We start from the raw sequence: 20,627 nt of genomic DNA on the forward strand, positions 1-20,627 counted from the left end.
CTCTCTCCAAACCTCCTCCCATGTCTCAACTGGAGGATGCTTGAGGCCCGTGAGGTCCTTATCAGAAGCACCAAATGCAAAACCAAGTAGGTAGGAGACTGTAGCCACCCTTCAGGTCTCCCCCTCTCCCTTCTGCTGCATGAGCATTTAAGGCCCATAAGCCCACCATTAGCAAAGTTGTTCTTCAAACTCTGGGAGCCTGGGGCCCACTCTGCACAGGAAGCCTGGCCCAGAATGATTATTACCGACAGAGAAGAATTTATGGTGCCGAGTCTGAGCTGACAGCCTGTTTCTTTGCAAGAGTCATCTCTCATCCACTTCATATTTCTCTGAGCAAGGGAGGGAGCAGGAAGTCCAGAGGCAGTTTTTAAGGTAGAAAAAATGGCTCAAAGAGGCCAGGTGGCTTGGCATAGGGAGGGGGATAAGCAGGCTAGAATCCAGAATAATCTCTGGCTGACAAAGGGATCTGGCCTTTAGGGTTTAAGCGTGTGGTAGCATGATCCTCAGGGACTGGGACGAGGCCCTTGGACCCAGTGGAAGTGTGAGGACCTCAGGGACCCAGGTCCCATGGTGTCTAGTTCTCCTCCTAGTCACACACTGTGTCATTCTTGATGATGACACTTTGGGAAGACCTGGCTCCGGGAAGATGACCCCAAAAGTGTGGGTCAACAAAGGCCAGAGGCAGGGGCTACGAGGGGTGATTCTCTCTGTCCTGTCACCTGCTTCAGTCCTTGTCCTGCTGCCAATTTGCTCTTCCAGTCCTCATCCCACACATCACCCCACCCCACCCCGAGCTGTGTTTCTCTCTCCTCCTGTTGGATGGCTCCAGGAATGGGGAGGAGGGGAATCCAAGGGCAGGTGGGACATGGGAGGACCAGGAGCTGACTTCATCAAGATCTGACATTCAAGGGCTTCCCTGGTGGCGCAGTGGTTGAGAGTCTGCCTGCCGATGCAGGGGAAGCGGGTTCGTGCCCCGGTCTGGGAAGATCCCACATGCCGCGGAGCGGCTGGGCCCGTGAGCCATGGCCGAGCCTGCGCGTCCGGAGCCTGTGCTCCGCAATGGGAGAGGCCACAACAGTGAGAGGCCTGCGTACCGCAAAGAAAAAAAAAAAAAGATCTGACATTCAAGACATGGAGGCATAAGGGAAGTGGTAGGAACCTAAAGGTTCTTTATTGATTTGTTTGTTAAGCAGTTTCGCAGAAGGCAGCTCAGGCATGCAAGTCAGGTGCAGAGACGCAAAGGCTCCTTGACGGTCTCTTTGGGGCTGAGCTCATCAGCCAGGACCAGTAGGTCAGTCACCAGGGCATCCAGCAGCCCATAGACCTGGAAGAATGGGATGAACATCACAGGCAAAGGTTCACTCTCTGGAAAGCACCTGCACAAGGGAGCATCCCCCATGCTGAGAGATGGATGGACACATCTACACAAGAGGGACAGCTGGAGAGGGGAGACAACTAAGGTTGTGTAGATAAAACTAAATTTTCTGTAGGACTTTTGTTTTTGCAAATAGATTTTTTTTTTTTTTTTTTTTTTTTTTTTTGCTGCGTTGGGTCTTCGTTGCTGCACATGGGCTTGCCCTAGTTGCTGCAAGCAGGGGCTACTCTTCGTTGCAGTGCATGGGCTTGTCATTGCGGTGGCTTCTCTTATTGCAGAGCACGGGCTCTAGGTGCACAGGCTTCAGTAGGTGCAGCACACGGGCTCAGTAGTTGCAGCACGCGGGCCCTAGAGCACGTGGGCTTCAGTAGTTGTGGCACGTGGGCTCAGTAGTTATGGCTCACGGGCTCCAGAGTGCAGGCTCAGTAGTGTGGCACACGGGCTTAGTTGCTTCGCGGCATGTGGGATCTTCCCAGACCAGGGATCGAACCCGTGTCCCCTGCATTAGCAGGTGGATTCTTAACCACTGTGCCACCAGGGAAGTCCCAGTTTTATTTTTTGAACCAGTCTGGGGCGGTAACCCTGCACTGCCCCTTGGACATATAGGGACATTAGAGCCTAGAGTGGTTAAAGGGGCAATTCCAGGGAGGCCCAGGGAGCAGTGCCCATTTAGTCCCTTGGGGTGACCCAATTCTATCCTGGTGTCCTGGAGACCAACTTTCCTTCCAGTAAGATCACAGATCCACATACTGAAATGTCTCCAAGACTGTACCCTGTGGTGGAGCTGGACCACACAAGCCTCAGCAAGTTGATTCTTAATTTCAAAAAGCCAAGTAAGAGACTACCCCATGGGTCCTCAGAGCCCTATGATTACTTTCTAGACCCCATGGAAATCCACAAATCTCAGTGATGTCACCAACAGCAAATGGAGCTTCTGATTAAATGTGATCTGAATGTTGGCGCAATGCACAATACAATCTCGGCTACCCAGCTGTCCACACCAGAGGAAGACAAAGCATCGCCATTAGACTCCTTGATATATCAAACAGGGCTTTGTGGATCTCCCCTCCAAAACCAACAACAATGACAAAGAACAGAACACAACACATAGGTCAATCCCTAAGGACCTACTGCTTAAGAACACATTTAAAAAAGTCTCTCCAGCGTTTCAAAACCCTTACACTTGCTGGAAATTCACTCTGCATGGTGCTCACCCAAGGAACACATCTGCCAAGACGCACCGAACACAGAGAAGTGGGAGCAGCAGGAAGGAAAAGGCTTCTGCTCTGCCCCCCCTAGAATCTGTTTCCAAAGGGCAGCCGGAGTGATCTGCTAAAGCATGAGTCGGACCACATCACTCCTCAGTTCAAGGCACTGTGTCCTCACAATGGCCTGCAAAGCCCCACGTGACCCGCTCCCCCTTGGTGGACTCTCTGCCTTCTGTCCTCCTGGCTCACCCCCTCTTCTGCCCACAGCACTCTTCCTAGATGTCAACATGGCCACACTTCCCTTCCCTTCAAGTCTTTGTTTGATGTCACCTTCCAATGAGGCCCACCTACCCCCACCCGGGGCTTCCCCATCCCCCAGCCCTGGTCTCTCTCTTTTTCCCATAGTGCTCATCACCTAACGTACCAGAGGTGTTACTTATTCATGAGGTCTGTCTTGAACACTAGGATGCCTTTCACAAGGGCAGCTCTGCTTCCACCACAGTGCAGCAGGCGCTTATTGTTTGTGCGATAAACAGAATGAATGAGGGAGCCAGGGAGTGGAGGAAGGTATGCAGGGCAGGTGTGAGTGAGGGGAGGGCTGAGTGCCAGGCTCTTGCCCTCACCTCAGTATGCAGCCTCTGGGTGTATTTCTCCATGACCAGGGGATCTATGGGTTCCTGAGACGGGATGATGCTGTCGGGGGCAGGGTCTTCCAAGGAAAGCCTGTGCCGACTTGTAGATTTCATCGGTTTCTTGTCATCCTTTGCTTTGTGCTTCTTGTTGGAACGGTCCTGCTTGGAGAGACAGAGACATGCCCAGCCTTCAGTAGCTCCTGAGGGAGGTCCAGGACTTTCTCAAGAGCAGCTGAGTGGGGAGCAGGGGCATCACGCTGGAGTGACTGCCCACCTTCCGCAGCCCCTCCTATCCCTTCCCCAGCCCGCGCCCCCAGGCCCAGACAACGTGCTACCTGCCTCTTTCCCAGGTGGCAGCTTGGCTCCTTTTTTATCATCTTTGTTTTTGATTCCCAACTGCTGCTTTTTTTGAGATGGCCCTTTCCGGTCCTCCTTCCCCACTCGCCCGGAAGTCACCTTCACTTCTGTGACATGAGGTGACTTTCGATCTGAGGGAGGTGAACGGAAGACAAATGGCCTGTGGCCTAGCTGCCCCCACAGGCAGGAACTGGGACAGCAATGGGCCCTGGGCCAGCAGGGCTCTAGCTGTTGGAGAGAATCCCCACAGACTGGGAGCAAGGCCCTGGTTCAGGTGCATGACCTTGTGGAAGAGGACTGTAGGGCAGGGGTGAGAGGCCCAGGCGCTAGTCCCAGCTCCACCATTTCCCCACATACGGGATGGCAAGTCATCTTGCCTTTCTGGGACTCCACCTGTAAAACGTGGGGACTGAACTAAGGTGATTGTTAGGGTTGTTTCCAGGTCCCAAATTCTGGCAGCAGATAAAAAGGTAGCAAGAGGCAACGTGGGGACTGAACGACGGTGATTGTTAGGGTTGTTTCTAGGTCCCAAATTCTGGCAGCAGATAAAAAGGTAGCAAGAGGCCTACCCCATGGACCAACCTAACAGAGGTTCCACCAGAAGCATACAGATGGCTGAGGCGCCACTGCCACCGGGCAGAGGGATGGGAAAGACTAGGCGGAGGTGTGGCTGCACAGTGTCTGACCTTGCTTTTCTGGCACGTGCAAGTAGATGCTCTCCTTCTCAGGCAGGCCCAGCAGAGCCCTCAGCCACAGGGAACGGCTTACCAGGCTGTCGATCAGATCTCGCCAGAGTTGCAAACTAGAGAGCAAGATATATTGGAGAAAAGCCGTCGTCCCTCATTTGCCCTTGAACCCTGTAGAGGCTTGGTCCTTCCCTTTCAAGACACTGGTGCCAGGAACTGCCGCAGAAGCACCATGCCTCTGTCCAGCCAGCACCCTCACTGGCACCCATGCAAGTGCTGGGATGGGGATCTGGCTTCCCTCGGTGGTAGCCGAGAAAAAGTGGCCCAAGGATAAGGTTAGATCAGTCTTAAACTAACTCCATCTTGAAACCATGGCTAGAACTGGATCCAGTCCCACTGGAGGGGCTAGACTTGCAAAAGATTTCCAGGACAAGGCTCCTGGAGGTGTGTTCTGAGGGCCTCGCAAGGGACCCCCCAGGCCTATCCAAGCAAGTTGCAAACAGGCGATGGGAAGACTGGCAACCAAGTGAGGCTTTTCATGGAATAGGTCCTCTTCTCACTGCCCTCTTCTGTCTCCTCTGCTCACTGAGAAGGAACGAGGGAAGAAGGGGGAAGAGGTCTGGGTGCTTTCTCTGCTGTGACTCCTCCCCAGAGGGCAGCTGGCACAGGGAGAGCAGCTGTAGGGGCTGCTGCAGCAGCTGCCAGACCGTAGAGTGTGTGCAGCATCTTTCAGCAACCTGAGCTCCAAGAGAGCTCAGGCCCCTTGAGTCCTGGGACTGCTTTGCCCAGAACCCCTGGCCACATGCCGCACAGGGGAAGGGATGGGAGCAGCTCTCCTGCTGGCGGTACCTACCACATCTGGTGCAGGAAGTCTGACTGCAACGGCCGCGGTTCCTGACGCAGCTCCAGGGCCGCCTTGTTGAGCCTGATTAGGGCGTCTTCTCTCTGGCTCTCCTCGGGGAGTGCCATCACTACCTGGCCGGTCAGAGGTACCATATGGGCAACCGTTCTGCCCAGGACACCGGGGGCTCCTGTGTCCTCTACCAAGAGGTGTGGTGTGGTGAGGGCAGGTGGCCCGGAGGGGATGCAGCCATGGGGAGTCTGTCTGGGTGCCTTCTGGGGGAGCCTGGGCCCTCCCTCAGAAATCTGTACCCATGAACCCCTTTCCAAGGTTTGCCAGGGTCAGAGAAGGAGCCCCTCCTGCACCACAGTGGCCTAGGCACCCGAGATAAAGAGAGATGACCAAGAGATTGCTCTCTCCGGGCCCTTAGAAGGTTGTTTAAGGCCCTTAGAAGGCTGCCCCTGAGCTGGAGCAGCTCAGGCCAGAAGCACCGGCAGCTGGCTATGCCTGGGCCCTTCTCCACCAACCCCCCAGGGCTGGGGAGGCACCTTTCTGAAGTCCTCCAGGCAGAGGCTCCACTCTGGTGGGGGAAGGCCGTCCAGCTGCCGGGAGCTCCGGACACTCTGCAGGTCTGGGCTCCCCTCCACGATGCTCTTCCGCTGAGAGCCCAGACCAGTCTCCTGGGACCCAGCGGGATCTCGGGAGTCCCTGAGGGCCTCACTCTCCTGCCGGGGCGGTTGGGGGTCCAACGCTGGGCTCTTGAGGTGCGCAGAAGGCTTGACCTTCATCGAGGCCTCCTCCCCATAGGCTGACGGGGCCGCAGCAACCTGGGCCCTGGGACTGAGGTGCTCCTCCTCGCCCGGCCTGGCCTCCTCAGCCTCAGCGGGCAGGACGGCCAACTGGCACCACAGTCCGTGCAGGCTTCGCACCCCTTGGTGCTGGTAATGCAGCTGCAGCAGAGGCAAGGGAAGACACGTGATGGGGAGGCTGCAACGTGGGGGGCCCGGAGCCCGAGCCAGCCTGTTCCAGCTTCCCGTGGCCTCGAGAGCGCCGGGGGAGGAGGCTGGCAGGAGCTGCTGCGCCCAGAGGGGCTCCCCACTTCCCTTTCAGCCGAAGCATCTCCAACTTAAAGCTCTTTAGACATTTGGGCTTCCAAGGAAGACTGAGTTTGAATTAAAACGTTTCTGAAGCTCCGTTATCACCAAGCATCCACTTATACTAGCTAAGTTATCTTGCGCAAATTACCTAAGCTCCCCGGACCTCAGTTTCTCCCATATAAAATGAGGATGTAAATAGTACCCATTGGGCTTCCCTGGTGGTGCAGTGGTTGAGAATCTGCCTGCTGATGTAGGGGACACGGGTTCGGGCCCTGGTCTGGGAAGATCCCACATGCCGCGGAGCAACTAGGCCCGTGAGCCGCAACTACTGAGCCTGCGTGTCTGGAGCCTGTGCTCCGCAACAAGAGAGGCCGCGATAGAGGGAGGCCCCCGCACCGCGATGAAGAGTGGCCCCCGCTCGCCGCAACTAGAGAAAGCCCTCGCACAGAAACGAAGACCCAACACAGCCAAAAATAAAAAAATTAATTAATTAATTAATTTTTTTAAAAAGTAACAAATGTTCAAGTACAATTGGTGTCTTTAAAAAAAAAAATAGTACCCATCTCACAGGACTACTGCGGAGAAACTGAGTTACTCATGGGAGATGCTAAGAACAGGTCCTGGCACATCAAAGGGTTTGCTATTACTTTCTCCCGGGGCACGCACGAGGGGCAGGGGCCAGCGCTGGGCCTGTACCCGAGGATTCCTATGGTGGAACAAGTCCTCCTCGGTGAGATAGGCGTCCACAGGTGACTGTGCACGCTCCGGGGTCAGGATCCCCCTCAGCAGCTCCTGCAGCATGCTCTCCACGATGGTGACTGCTTCGTGGGAAGCCAGCTTGTTCTGAGGAAGGGAAGGTGGCATTAGCGGCAGCTCAGGCTTTCAAAACGCATGTGACATCCTTGGGGCCGCACGGTTTGGGCCCTGTTGAGAACGTGGCTTGGCCACATGGTCAGTGTCACAGAAATAGTAGAGGGGCATCTTGTGAGAAAGGCTGGTCCTATAGTCAGCAAGTAAAGCAGACATTACATTTGTCAAAATCACCTTTGTTCACCAAGGGCTGAGCCCCAGCTGAAGTAGCTGGCTTGTGTCTGGGGGCCGCGAGGAATAAAAAAGCACAGCTTTCTCCAGAGTCCCACAGCGCACAGCACCAGATGGCCAGGCTCTGAGATGGACTGGGGCCGGCGGATTCCCAGTTCCCGTTGTGTTTGTACTCCTGGGTGCCGGCCCCACGAGTGAAATTGTTCCCTCTGGTTTTGCCTGGTTTTGAAGTCACGCCAGTTAAATGCAATTCCACAGGATAGGACCAGACGACAGTGAACAGATACAGTACCGGTGCAGAGGGTCATGCGTTGTGTTTGTACTCGGATAAGTACTGCCATGCAGTCCGCACCTTAAGGCCCAGTCTCATTTCTTTCTAATGCAGTAGGGCCCAGCATGGTGAAGCTCAAAGCTGCCCCTTCTCTTGCCTGCCCACCCATCTTTTAGATCACAAAGCCCTGAGGAGTGTGTTTTGAGCAAGAGTGTGTTTTTGAAAAATTCACCTCTTGGGCTGGGAGAAACAAGATCCCTGCAGGCAGTGCCAGGAAGAACATTAGGTTAACCTACCTAGTGTCCACAGGGGCCAAGATCCCGGGTCCCTTACCTCCAATAACTTCCTCTCATCCCTAAAAATGTCCTGGGTCAGGGAGACTGCATGGAGATTGACCTGCAGGAGAGCACCTCCTAACAGGGTGGGGTGGGTTCCAAACTCCCAACACTCCCTGAAGATCCCAGCATTCAAAGACTTAAAGAGGAAGGTAAAGTTTCTAGTTTCTCCAGGCAGAATCACACCTGAGAGGGACAGAGAAAGAGGTTTTCACCAAGTAGAAGCCACTGAGCCCCAAGCCTGCATGTATAAAGTTAACTAAGCCCTGGTTAGGGTGACCAACTGTCCCAGCTTGCGTAGGACTGGGGGCTTTCTTGGGATGTGGGACTTTCATTGCTAAAACCGGGAATGTCCCAGGCAAGAGGGACAGGTGGTCGTCCCAGCCTCAGGCCCGTGCATATGGGTAACTGAACATCTAGAATGTTCTGCTTCCCACAGGTGGCTCACTCCCCTGTGTTCTCAAGCGTTCCACCGTTCCCCCAGCTGACAGTTAGGCGACAACACACTTCACAGGATGGGAGGGACAGGCGGGAAGAGGGGCTCACACTTGCAAGAGCTGGGCATTAGCTAGACTTTGGCTGCGGGAGGGGTGAGCGGGGCAGCTTCTCCCAGGTACCTTCCCGATTGTTGAAGTAAAACCGCTGCATCCTATTCCTCTTCAGGTCTTGGAAAGGGTCCAGCTGGGACCTCCGTCGCCAGTCATACCAAATGGCCACTGTGCCATTATTGACCACGGTCAGTTCCGAAGATGCTTTCTCCCCTTCTAGAGTTTCAAAGGTCAAGCGGACAGCAATCCCAACGTGTCTCTGGGGAGAGAAGAGGCATGAGAGATGTCTCTGTGGGAGGTCCTGGCCTAGGGTGACCAACTCAGCCTGGTTTGCCGGGGCTTTTCCGGGTTTGGCACTGGAAGTCTCCTGGGCCTGGCCACTCTCAAACAGATAGGTATCATACCCCAAAAGTGGCTGTCCCTGCCATCAGCAGTAAGGAGAGGAGATAAAACAGATTTTTAAAAACATTTCTGTTCCTTAGCATCTGAAGAATATTTTAGAACCTTCTTAAAGCCATACCTGTTTGAGAAGGTTTGCTAATTTACATGTTTGGGACAAGGTACAAACTGGGTGGCTTGTGACACTCTCTTTTCAGCCTTGTGACAGTCTCTTTTCAGCCTTGTGACTTTATTCTTGCTCAAGTTAGCGTTGCTGTTACCATTTTCAGACATATACTGAAAGCATGACCAGATAAAAACTCAAAACAGGAGACTGTGCAGGCTCCTTGTGACTGCCACAGCCACCCTGTGACTGCCCCACGAGGGAGGCCCTTCCAGCAGGTGGGTGAGGGTGAGGGCAGTTTTACCTTGTCCTCTGGGTTACTGCCTCGGATCCAGCAAGCTGGCTTCCCACAGAACAGCAGAGAAGGGCCAAGAATAGGCATAGGGACCACATCAGGGTCACTGGCCAATAAGTCTCTGTAAGAAAAAGCAATGACTTATTTTCCCTGAGTCTGCCACAGTCTTGCCACATGGAGCCCACGGAAATGGTTGCCAGAAAATCTGGAGATGTGCCCGGCTCTGCCCTCCAGTGGAGCATCATCGGCTCCATCCTGCTCCGTTCCTGTAGTGGGAGGTCCTTGGACATAAAGAGACTCTTCATGCAGAGCTGCTCAGCACTGGGAGAGTCTGGAGGGGCCCCATTTATGAGCCAAGGAATGTCTAGGAAATCTCCACTAGGAGTTGGTTGCTGGAAGAGAACAGATGGCAATAGTAAAGTGAGCACAGGTGTTCCTTCGAATGGGCTAAAGGAGGGGGTGACAGCCACTAGCGAGAGGCTGGGATGGAGGCACCCTGATTTCAGGGAGGGAAGCTTGCCCTACAATACTTGAAGGTGCTGGGGAAGCCACACTCTCCAACCGCTCTCCCTAGGGCCCAGGCCCAACTCACAAGTGCACTGTGTCTTCAGAGGAGCTTTCCTGGCTCCTTTCAAACACTGAATAGTCTTCCACCATAACAGTGGAGAAAGGCCGCCCTTTGCCCACCACCTCCAGGCCATCAATATCCTCAGAGAGACAGAGAAAGGAAAGGTTAGCTGACTGAAGACGGGCACCACCCTGAGGGGCTTCAGACTAGGCACAGACTACCAACCTGCTGGCTAAAATCCAGCTCTGCCATGACGCTCTGTAGTTCCTTGCGTCGGTAGATCAGAAACAGACTCCGATCCCAGGTGTAGCGGTACCGAGCATCCTTCTGGGCCGGCCATCCTAGAGCAGGGTCCAAGGACCCTCAGCACAGGCTGCTGCCATGGCCCCTTCCCCAACCACTTTCAAGGGCTCTGAGAGTGCCCATCCCAGCACCGTTTCTGAAAGAGCTGGAAACGCAGCTTCCCTGTGAGCTGGGCTCCCCTCCTTCTGGTCCCACACCCACTGCCTCAGCAGCCCTGCACAGGACTCCTGCAAAATTAGCTTCCAAACCGCCAAATCTTTGGATTATAATAAAAGTAACAATAGCAGCTACCTTCTATTGAGTGTTTAACAATGGGCCAGAACCTCCTGATACACAGCATGTCTCAGTTAACCCTCTCACAACCCCATGAGTACTTTTTTTTTTTTTTTTTTTTTTGCGGTACGCGGGCCTCTCACTGTTGTGGCCTCTCCCGTTGCGGAGCACAGGCTCCGGACGCACAGGCTCAGCGGCCATGGCTCACGGGCCCAGCCGCTCCACGGCGTGTGGGATCTTCCCGGACCGGGGCACGATCCCGTGTCCCCCGCATCGGCAGGCGGACTCTCAACCACTGCGCCACCAGGGAAGCCCCCATGAGTATTTTACAGATAGGGAAACTGAGGACCAGAGAGGTTAAATAACTCGCTGGTGTTCACAAACTCAACACAGCTGGGATCTGAACCCAGACAGTCTGGCAGCCTTTAAAGCAGTGCTGCCCATTAGAAACATGATGCAAACCACAACTGCAAGCCATGTATATGTAATTTAAAATTTTCCAGATGCCACGTTTAAAAAGATAAAAAACAGATGGAATTAATTTTAATAATATACTTTAACCCAATATATTCAAAATCTTATTTCAACACATAATCAATACAAAAGTTATTAATAAAATCTAGTTTTTCGAACTGATCTGTGAAACCCAGTGCAATGCTCACACTCACAACGCATCTCAGTGCGGACCGGCCACATTCCAGGTGCGCAGCAGCCACGGCGGCTCAGCTGCGGTAAGGACAGCGCCGCCCTAGAGCCCGGCGTCTGCCTGCGCCTCCCACCACCGCTACCGCGGCCTTACGGAAGAGAGCCCTGGTCTTTCAGCCCTAGCCAGTCACATTTAGAGCCCGGTCCTCACCCATCTCCACCTGGACGGAGCGGGGCTTCCGGACGTGAGTGATTGGTTCCACGAGGCCACGCTGAGTTTTTGTCTTCGTCATTACCAGACCCATCATTTCATCTCCCAAGTATTCCGGTTGACTCCAGAACCCACTGGTCAGTTCACAGCCCTGCTGATGGAGGACAGATGAGTCAGACCACCTGAGCACCTTGGAGAGAGGCTGGTGGGGAGCCTGCGAAGACAAGAGCTCCACAGACTACAGATGCTCCCTCTGGGGGATCTGCACTGCCCTGCCTGAGAGCAGGAGAGAAGCACCCACTTTCTTATTGGCAGGCTGCCCTGTTGTTCATTTACCTGGCTCCAGCCAGGGCGGGTTGTTCTAGGTACTGACATACCAGAATACAACATGGCACCCTGGGGCGACTGAAAGGTGGAGCCTCAGCTTTTAGGAGACAACACTAAGACGAAGACTATTCTAATAACTTAGTGCCAGTGGTATCTTTCTCCTCAAACTAACAGTGACCACCACAGGCTGATTTACTTACCTGGCCAGTCCCTGAATGATCAGTAATAGGATCAATAATAGAATTTAGTAAAGACCTTGAGGGCTTAACAATGCTTTGCACTGGATAGATTTTTTTTTTGTTCCCAGCTGTCCAGATCCCTCCCACAGGGTACCTGGGAATGTTGTCCTTACCTTCCCATCAGGCAGTGTTCGGTCAAGGAGCTCCCGTTCCTCCTGGATCTTTCTGTAGGTCTCCCCTGTGTGCATCAGCAGCTCGCCGACTGGCTTCTTCAGCCGTTCTAGCAAGAGAGCCAAGAATGCAGTCCCGCCACCAAATTAGAAGAAACAGGGGCCCGAGCTCTCTGCACTGATCAGCTCCAGTCACTGGGCTGATTTCACGACCCACTAAGGGCAAGAAGCACTTGGGAGTACTCAGCACAAACGTGATCAGCCCGAATCCAGGTTCTGGAGGTGGAGGGAGAGGAAAAAACACAGCAGCAGAGCCTTGATGCCCTATGAGGCCAGGCAGGAGCCCTGTCCGCTCTGCTCACCACTGAGGGTTTCCTGCTGCTTCTTCCGAAGGGCTATGTTGCGCTGCCAGTTTTTCAGAAAGTTGTGCTGAAGAGGTGGGGCCCAGGGCGGATGTGCTTTCTCTTCTTTTGGGGCTTCCTGCTTCGGCTCTTGTTTAGCTGAGATGAGGGTCATCAGACAGGGTGGGGTGTGGATCCGCTCAGCCAGCTGAAAAGAGCAACGTGAGTGTGGAGGGCAGGGGGAGGCGTTGAACCGGGCGGAGCAGACTTCTCCAGGCCTAAACCCCTGCTGTCTTCCCGCTCTGCTGAGTCCCTCCTCTCCAGGACCCCAAGGTAGCAAGTGACAGAAAGCAAATCACAGGACAAGGGGGGCCCGGAAGCTGCTGTCGGTCCTGTTGCCTAGAACGGGAACGCCTGTTCTCAGACTGTGGTCAACGTCCTTTAATGTGTCTGTCCTGCTCACAGCTGGTGTTGCCACCCTCACCTGCTGCACGACTGAGCCATTTTTATTGGACCCCAGGCCTCTTAGCACCTGACCAGTCAGAGATTCTTTGCCTGGAACCAGAGAATTAAAGAAACTGAAAGACAGGCAGACTCTCCCTGTGGCCCTGGGAGCTGTGGGGAGCCACCTTCCTGCACCACATGGACCGAGGAGGAGAGCAGGCCAGTCTTTCGAGAAGGGGAGATAAAGCCGGGCACAGAGGGGCAGAGGGCAACGAGGGAGCGTGGGCCCAGTCTGACGGGAGCCACACACACCCTCGCCTCGGGGTTCCTCAAGGTGCTTCTGTCTCCTTACAGAGAATTCCTGACTTCAGCTGAAGCTAGCCTATGTTGGCTTGATTATTTGGGGGGAAGGGTCACCTATCACCTCAGATTCTGGGGCCCAGAGCCTGGACTCTCTCTGTAACTCCAGTCCTGCTGGACCCTGCCAGGTGGTAAGACCACAGTGACATCAGTGACTTCTCTCCCCCAGGCAGCTCTGTACAAACGAACCTGGGTGTTCCCTCGAGCAACTGCAATTCTCTTCAAGTCCTGGAGACTCCCCAGGATGTGGTGGGGCAGGATCTGGTCACTGCCGTGGAGGATGTCACCTGGCCCTGGGGGTAAAAAGAAAATGGGGGAAGGTAAGCTACAGCCAGCTGGTATAAACGATTCAAGAGGCTACTCTCTGATGAGGACCTGGCATTCTCTCCAGGATGACCCACGAATTCAGATGCCAGGGCCAAGGCAGGGCATACCAGAGTAGTCCAGGGGCTTCGTGGCTGCATCTGGAGTAGCAGGATGTGCTACTAAGTGGCAGACCTTCTTCCTATGATCCTTGGGTTTGAGTTTACGGATGATAAGTTTCTGGGTAATTGCAGGTTTATCTTCTGTTTCAGTAAGGCGAGGCATATGTTGCTAAAAAGAAATAAAACGAGGAGATTCCACATGAGATCAGGAGGAGGAAAAACACCACCCTTCTCCTCTGTCCTAATTCTTGGTGGAATTCCTGAAGGCGGACAAATCTGCTTCTCTAGATCTCTAGATCTGTGTCCATATGTTCTGTCGAGGAAATGCCTGCGTAACAGCTATGACGCTTAGTAACATCCTGGAAAAAAAAAATAGCATCTCATGCCTCCAGATAGTTCAGGTGAGAAGTGGCTGACTCTCCCAGGGAAAGCAGGGGGTTATCCACATCTGTAACTTTGCTTCTTAAACTCATTTTCCCTCATGTGAAATGGGGATGGCAGCACTTGCCTCTATGGGAAGCAAATTACTTCATTCTCTCTTCCCCGTGGTTCTATATGAATCTTAGAAATGTTAAACAAACAACATGGTAAACTCCTTTAGATGCAAAAGTGAACAGATTTAGGGGCTTCCCTGGTGGCGCAGTGGTTGAGAGCCCGCCTGCCGATGCAGGGGACACGGGTTCGTGCCCCGGTCTGGGAGGATCCCACGTGCCGTGGAGGGGCTGGGCCCGTGAGCCATGGCCGCTGAGCCTGCGCGTCCGGAGCCTGTGCTCTGCAACGGGAGAGGCCACAACAGCGCGGGGCCCACATACCGCAAAAAAAAAAAAAAAAAAAAAAAAAAAAAAAGTGAACAGATTTATGTTTGATGGATTTTTCCATCGAATTAGACACTCCCTCCGAGTAGGGAGGCAGTGGACACACAATGGACATGGTTGAAGTTCTAGACAGCCCAGGGGGCAAGGAGAAGTTCCTGCCGGAAGGGATCCCTGGACTTCATCCTTACCTTCCTCAAGTCTTCCTTCTTAATGGCTAAGGCAAGAATGTCATCTCCTTGTAGGACATTGCTAGCAGGTTCAGGTTCTTCCTGAATGGGGGGTGTGGGCTGTTCAGGTACCTTCGCCCGCTTCTTTTCTGAAGAGGAGCAGAAAGTTCAAGTGCTTAAAAATAGATATACATGAGACTTCATTGGGGGGGTGCAAAGCCAGCCACCTGGATGGACAGTGGCCTGGGCAACACGTTGCTGGGGTGACAGGAGTTCTCTCTTGTAGGTCCCCCCCGCCACCACAGTGACCGAAGCTTCTGTAGCTGGGACTGAGATCAGAAGACATTCCATGCCAGGCTGTGCTACTTATAAGTCGGACAACCTTGGGTACAGCACTTAACCTCTCTGGTCTCAGTCCTCTCTTTTGAAAAAGAGGAAGCTGGACTAAATCAGTGGTTCCCAAATATTAGTCAGGTGTCTGTCTCAGAATCTCCTGGGGGTTTTACAAATACAGCTTCCTGGCTCCTGTGTTTTTTTTTTTGTTTGTTTTTTGTTTTTTTGTGGTACGTGGGCCTCTCACTGCTGTGGCCTCTCCCGTTGCGGAGCACAGGCTCCGGACGCGCAGGCTCAGCGGCCATGGCTCACGGGCCCAGCCGCTCCGCGGCATGTGGGATCTTCCCAGATCGGGGCACGAACCCGCGTCCCCTGCATCGGCAGGCGGACTCTCAACCACCGCGCCACCAGGGAAGCCCGGCTCCTGTGCTTTTAAAACTCCCTAGGTGGCTCTGATGCACAGTGCTTTGGGACAACTGGATGAGATGCTTTCTTACCCTCCGATCCATTCTTCTGGGTGAAGGTACTGAGTTTCCTAAGACACTGATGAAAATTCAGATGCTCTGGGGAAAGCAGAACGTTTACCACTGACCATTTACTTCACATTCTTCATTTAACAAATACTGTTTAAGCATCTTCTACATGTCAGGCACCGTGCTAGGTTTTGAGGATATAAGGCAAAGTCTTCGGTTTCAAAGAGCACATGCCCATGGGAGACAAGACTGTCAAACAGACTGAAGTAGGGTGACTATGGGAGCATCCAGGGGACCCCAGTCTGGTGTGTGGGGTGGTCAGGGAGGGCTTCCTAAGGAGGTAATTAGACTGAGAGCTGAAGGATGAAGAGAGACAACGGAAAGAGAATGGAGAACAGGAATTCCAAAGGGCAGAGCATGAAGAGGCCTAGAGGCAAGAGAGAGTGGAGCACCTGCCTGGAACTCAAAGCATGTGTTTTTAAATAGCTGGAGTGCAGTGAGGTGGGAGGCAGGAAGCAGCGTCTGGAGAGAAAAGTAGGAGCCATATCACTAAGAGCTTAGTGAGCCGTGTAAAGGACTTCGGTTTTTAGCCTGTGGACCATGACATGGCAAAGAACGGATTAGGGGGTGCAAGACTGAGCACAAGATTATCTAGGAGTCTATTGCGGTGGTGAACTGGTTGGCGGAAGTAGCTCATGGGCCTGGAGGAAAGTGGAGCCTTCTGAGCCTGTATCTTCCATGCGCCATGCCAGAGCACGGTACGGAGAACGCATGGGGAGGAAGCAAGTTTCTTCCCAACGAGGACACATTCCCTGCCTTCCTTCCACAGAGGTGGGTTAACAGTTTCAAATGCATCTCGTTCCTCTGGCTGGTATCCTCCTGTCTGCTGCCCTCTGGTTCAGAAAGCTTTGATATAAGGCCCTACACAAAATAATCAAGAGAAAATCTAAGTACCGTCTTTAATGACTTTAAAACACAACTTGGTTTTGTCCACCGTTTCTCACAGTATTCTAATTTTTAAGACGCAATATCATTAAAACATCAACGCAGGTGTTTTGGTTACCAAAATCAAACTATTTTTTAGAAAATGCCCACATACTCAATGGCAAAAAAACAAACAAAACCCAAGACAGAATCATTCTAAACATAACTCTAGGGACTTCCCTGGTGGCTCAGTGGTTAAGAATCTGCCTGCCAATGCAGGGGACACAGGTTCGAGCCCTGGTCCAGGAAGATCCTACATGCAGCAAAGTAACTAAGCCCGTGCGCCACAACTACTGAGCCTGCACTCTAGAGCCCGCGAGCCACAGCTAGAGCCCGTGTGCCACAACTACTGAGCCCACATGCCACAACTACTGAAGCCCGCGCACCTAGAGCCCGTGCTCCGCAACAAGAGAAGCCACCGCAATGAGAAGCCCGCGCACCGCAACGAAGAGTAGCCCCCGCTCACCGCAACTAGAAAAAGCCCGCGTGCAGCAACAAAGACCCAAAGCAGCCATAAATAAATAAATAAATAAATAAAATTTTAAAATAAAATAAAATAAACATAACTCTAAATTTTGCTATCGGCCAGAGTCCACCTCCTCAGCAATGGAGTCAGCGGAAACTCAGGAGCATCTACCAGTCAAGCCACATGGCCCTGTGCATGCAAACACACATGGGGCTAAATGGCTTGACGGCGAGTTCTGGTCCCATCCTCGCCATGTGTGGAGTTGCAGACTTAGGTTTTGATCTCTACTTCCCCTCTCCCTTCTACACAGTCACCAAAGTTGGTGGTAGCTCAGGTTTTGATCTCTACTTCCCCTCTCCCTTCTACACAGTCACCAAAGTTGGTGGTAGCCCAAGAAAGAATTGGTACTAGTTGACGGTTCCCTTTTATAGATATTTTGGCATTATTTATATTCTCCAGGAGATTTGCTTCCTCTGTCCATCACCCTGGCTGGTTCTAAATCTTCTCAAGGATTAAACCTCTCCAGATATATGCTTTTTACTGATGGGTGTAATTACACTTAATTACCATGTGTAAATTTATAAACCTTCAACACTGCTGAAGACTTCTGAAATAGTCAGTGAAACTCCGGTCTGCGGTCTTTCTAAGATGGTTATCTTCAGTGTAGTGCAATACATGCCCTGCTACTGTATCGGCAGGGAATGGTGTGTTCTAGTTAATATTCACAGAAAGGATACATACATTTTGAACTTCAATTCCCCCTAGGGAATGTGAACATTTACCAAGTACCTTCTATGTACTAAAAATTACAGAGACAATGGTATAAAAGGTTAAGATATGGCTCCTCTTGAGGAACTGAAAGATGCAGCAGACACTAACACACACCAATCATAACCTAAGAGCCTAAATTAGTGGCACAGACAATAGCTTCGGTTACACATCACAGAAGGAACAGATGGATGTATACCGTAAAGTTGGGGCTCTAAGGAAAGGTTCAGAAGGGCAGATGCAGGGGTCAGAGGCAGCTTCACCAGTTAAGTTCGACCTTGAAGGACCAGAAGGCCTCGCACAGGCACAAGAGCAGAGGTGTTCCAGGTAAGATCACAATCAGAGAAAAGGTGGAGGCGGGGCTGAGCATGGCATATGTGAGGCATGGTGACACAGGAGGCCTGTAGAGGAGGTGGGGGTGATAGTGGGGATGAGAGGAAAACCAGGGCATCATGGATTTGTAAGCTAAGTCTGAAGCATCTGATCTTCCTCCGTCGGCAAGAAGGAGGTTTGGTTCAGAAGAGTGAGTTGATGAAAGCAGCATTTCAACGTGACTCATCCTGTGAGGGTAAGCCAGGTGGACAGGAGGGGCAGAGACAAGTTGGGGAGGCCAGGCAGGAAGGATGATCCTGTGGGGGTCATTTCAGGGCCTGTGGGAGGTTTCCACAGGTCAAAGTATGTCTCACTACTGAACCTGTACAGGGCCAGCTATTTCCAGTTCTTTGGTCTGGAAACCCAAGCTGAGTGGGGTTCCTGGTGAGCCACACAGCTGGCACTTCGCCCTTGTCCTGACAGCTGTGAGAGGGTCAGAGACCAGCACCCTTGCATGGGGCAGTCAGATGACACCTCTGCTGGAGCTAGCCCAGGCAGCTGGAAGCAAGGTGCTCAGGTAGGGTGGGAGGGACAGGGTTGGCAGAGGGGGAGGGGGGAGCTACGGAGGGAGAAGAAACCTGGACTCTATTTTTTCTGCTTCTTGTTTCATCTAAATGTTATTCTTTATTAGTGTTGATTAAGGTCTTCAGGAAATTCTGACCTCACAGTTGCACTGGGGGAACCAAGGGAGGGGCTGTCCCCACCTGGGCTGAGCTTTAACTGATGGTGGAGAGGTATCTGGTACTCCTGGGAGTCTTCCCAGTTTCTTAGCAACAAGAGCAGGGAGAAACCTAGGAATCAAAGGGCTCAGGTCCCTAAACAGGTTTAAAGTCACAATATTTGCTTGCCTTTTTGCTATAATTCAGAGTTTTTGGAGAAACACAGTGAAAGATTACAGTTGTTGATTAACTTTATTATATTGCGGGGAGGAGGAAGTATTGCCTACTACATTAGAAGCTTCCCCCAAGATACTTAGGAGGAAAAAGGTACCTTGCATGCTTCTTTCTTTCCTCACCTTAATTCATGTTCTTAAATGAAGGGCTATTTATTTATTTATTTTTAAATTATTCTGTTTCTGATTTTTTTTTTTTTAATTTTAAAAAAATTTTTACTGAAGTATAGTTGATTTACAATGTTGTGCTAGTTTCAGGTGTACAACACAGTGTTTCAGTTATACACACACATATATATAATTTATTCTTTTTCAGATTCTTTTTCCTTACAGTTTATTACAAAATACTGAGTATAGTTCCCCGTGCTATACAGTAGGCTCAAGGGCTATTTAACAAACTAAATTTCCTCTTATTAAAAATAAATATGCAATGAAAAAAATCTTTCCTTGATTTGTTTACAGCAGAAAGTTCAAATCTGATAAGATCCCCAGAAACTAGGTAAGCAGGAGCCAGTACCTAGGAAAGCCCTTGACTGCCCTTGGGAAAGAAGACCAGCTATTTTTCTCTCTCTCTTTCTTAACTGTTAAAAAGTATATCATGAAAGAGCCTCTCAGTGTAGCCTCCATTGGACTTTTATACTATGAAGAAGCATTAAATAAAGGCATCTTTCCAGGCCCCCCAGGGACCCCCACTGTCTCCAGGCCTGCCCCCTCCGCACACTGAGCTCACACCACGATCTGAGGCTGGGTCTCCCCAAGGCCTGCAACGGCATGCTGACTTTCTGACCTAGCATGTAAAGCCAGTTGGTGGTCTGGTCCCTGATCACCTGTGCAGTCCCCTCTGGCTCCTTTTCCCCTTCTCCACACTCACCACCTCTGCCCTGGCCATCAGTGTCACGGTTCCATGCCTCAGCTGATGCTGCTCCCTAGACTTGGAGAAGCAAATCGCTTTTTTTTTTTTTTGACTAGCCATAAATGTCATCTTCTTCAGAAAACTATCCCCCCTAACTCCACCATCCAAGGCTTGGGTCAGGTGCTCTGATCTCCCTTAATTGCTGTGGGCTCCTATATCACAGCCTTTATACTTAATCGGTTTCTCCTCCTCCGTTTCCTGAGGTCTGGGGTCCCCCAGTTACCACCGATAGCGTTGTTGCCCAGCACAGTGCCCACACACAGGTATAGGGCACGCCTTGTCCCGTACCCCATTCCCGCGTGATCTTTACCTCCATCCTGGTGTCACCCCCATCCTCCAGGCCCCGTGTCGTGAATCCCAAGAACCCCTTGCCCCTGTCTGGCTTTCCTGAGCTCCCAAGGCAGCCAGCGCCAACCTTTCACGCTCTCTGGGGCCTCCAAGAATCTGTTTGTAGGTATTCTAAGGCGGGACTCCTTCTTTAGAGACTTCAGGGTGCCGCCCGAGCTGGGAGCGTGGCCCTGCATCGCCGGGACCCGGAAAAACCGGGCTGTGCGGCAGTTCCCGCGCCCCTGTGCGCGCCCGCCCGACAGAGGCCGCCCGGGCGTCCATAGCAACCAGCGCCCCGAGCCGGGGCGCGCACCCACCGAACAACTTGGGCGGAGACTGCTTGGAAACCGCCTTTTTCATCTTGCCGCGCCCACGCGCCAGCCGCCGGGCACTCTTCTGGCGCTGACCCTGAGAACGCCCCGACCCGGGTCGTGACGTCACAGGAGGCGCCGGCGGGCGCCGACACGTCAGTAGCCAGGCGGGCGGGGCGGAGCCAGGCGGGGGAGGGGCGGGGGAGAGGCGACTCGGGGGCGGGGGAGAGAAACCGAGGAAGCAAGTAGGGGCTCCGCGACCCTCTCGGCCGTTTCCCGCTGCCCCCGACGCCCACCACGGCCCGGCTCCCGCTGTCCCTCGGCCCCTCCGCACAGCCACCACAGGATCGAGCCTTTCACGCGGTGCGGAAA

General features: G+C 52.6%; 2 protein-coding genes across 7 annotated transcripts in view; one reads left to right on the top strand and one right to left on the bottom strand.

Annotated features, from left to right (window-relative positions):
- Positions 1–1,158: 1,158 nt before the first annotated feature.
- MYCBPAP (MYCBP associated protein) lies at positions 1,159–20,345 on the bottom strand (the record flags this gene model as incomplete). Of its 6 annotated transcripts, none has more annotated exons than XM_082604427.1 (19): positions 20,262–20,345; positions 14,438–14,565; positions 13,444–13,603; positions 13,199–13,302; positions 12,227–12,413; positions 11,868–11,974; positions 11,189–11,339; positions 9,982–10,097; positions 9,781–9,896; positions 9,198–9,309; positions 8,461–8,650; positions 7,842–8,029; positions 6,893–7,039; positions 5,648–6,049; positions 5,112–5,233; positions 4,259–4,374; positions 3,555–3,703; positions 3,207–3,374; positions 1,159–1,324 (listed from the first exon to the last, which is right to left on the bottom strand). In XM_082604427.1, exons 1-19 carry the CDS (start codon positions 20,302–20,304, stop codon positions 1,223–1,225), a joined length of 2,808 nt encoding a protein of 935 aa, XP_082460553.1. In that variant the 5' UTR covers positions 20,305–20,345. The 6 variants fall into 6 exon arrangements, with proteins under 6 accessions (XP_082460553.1, XP_082460552.1, XP_082460551.1 ...); XM_082604426.1 differs by having other exon boundaries at positions 11,189–11,342; XM_082604425.1 differs by lacking the exon at positions 1,159–1,324 and having other exon boundaries at positions 3,057–3,374.
- The window catches only part of COL1A1 (collagen type I alpha 1 chain), a 239,087-nt gene continuing 230,066 nt past the window's right edge, over positions 11,607–20,627 (top strand). Inside the window, exon 1 of the mRNA XM_082604420.1 lies at positions 11,607–11,611. The gene's annotated coding sequence lies outside the window, so the exon portion shown is untranslated. The remainder of the gene's footprint in view (positions 11,612–20,627) is intronic.

The sequence above is a fragment of the Mesoplodon mirus genome (genome assembly GCF_964341445.2).
Source record: "Mesoplodon mirus genome assembly, chromosome: 18".
Classification (NCBI taxonomy): domain Eukaryota; kingdom Metazoa; phylum Chordata; class Mammalia; order Artiodactyla; family Ziphiidae; genus Mesoplodon; species Mesoplodon mirus.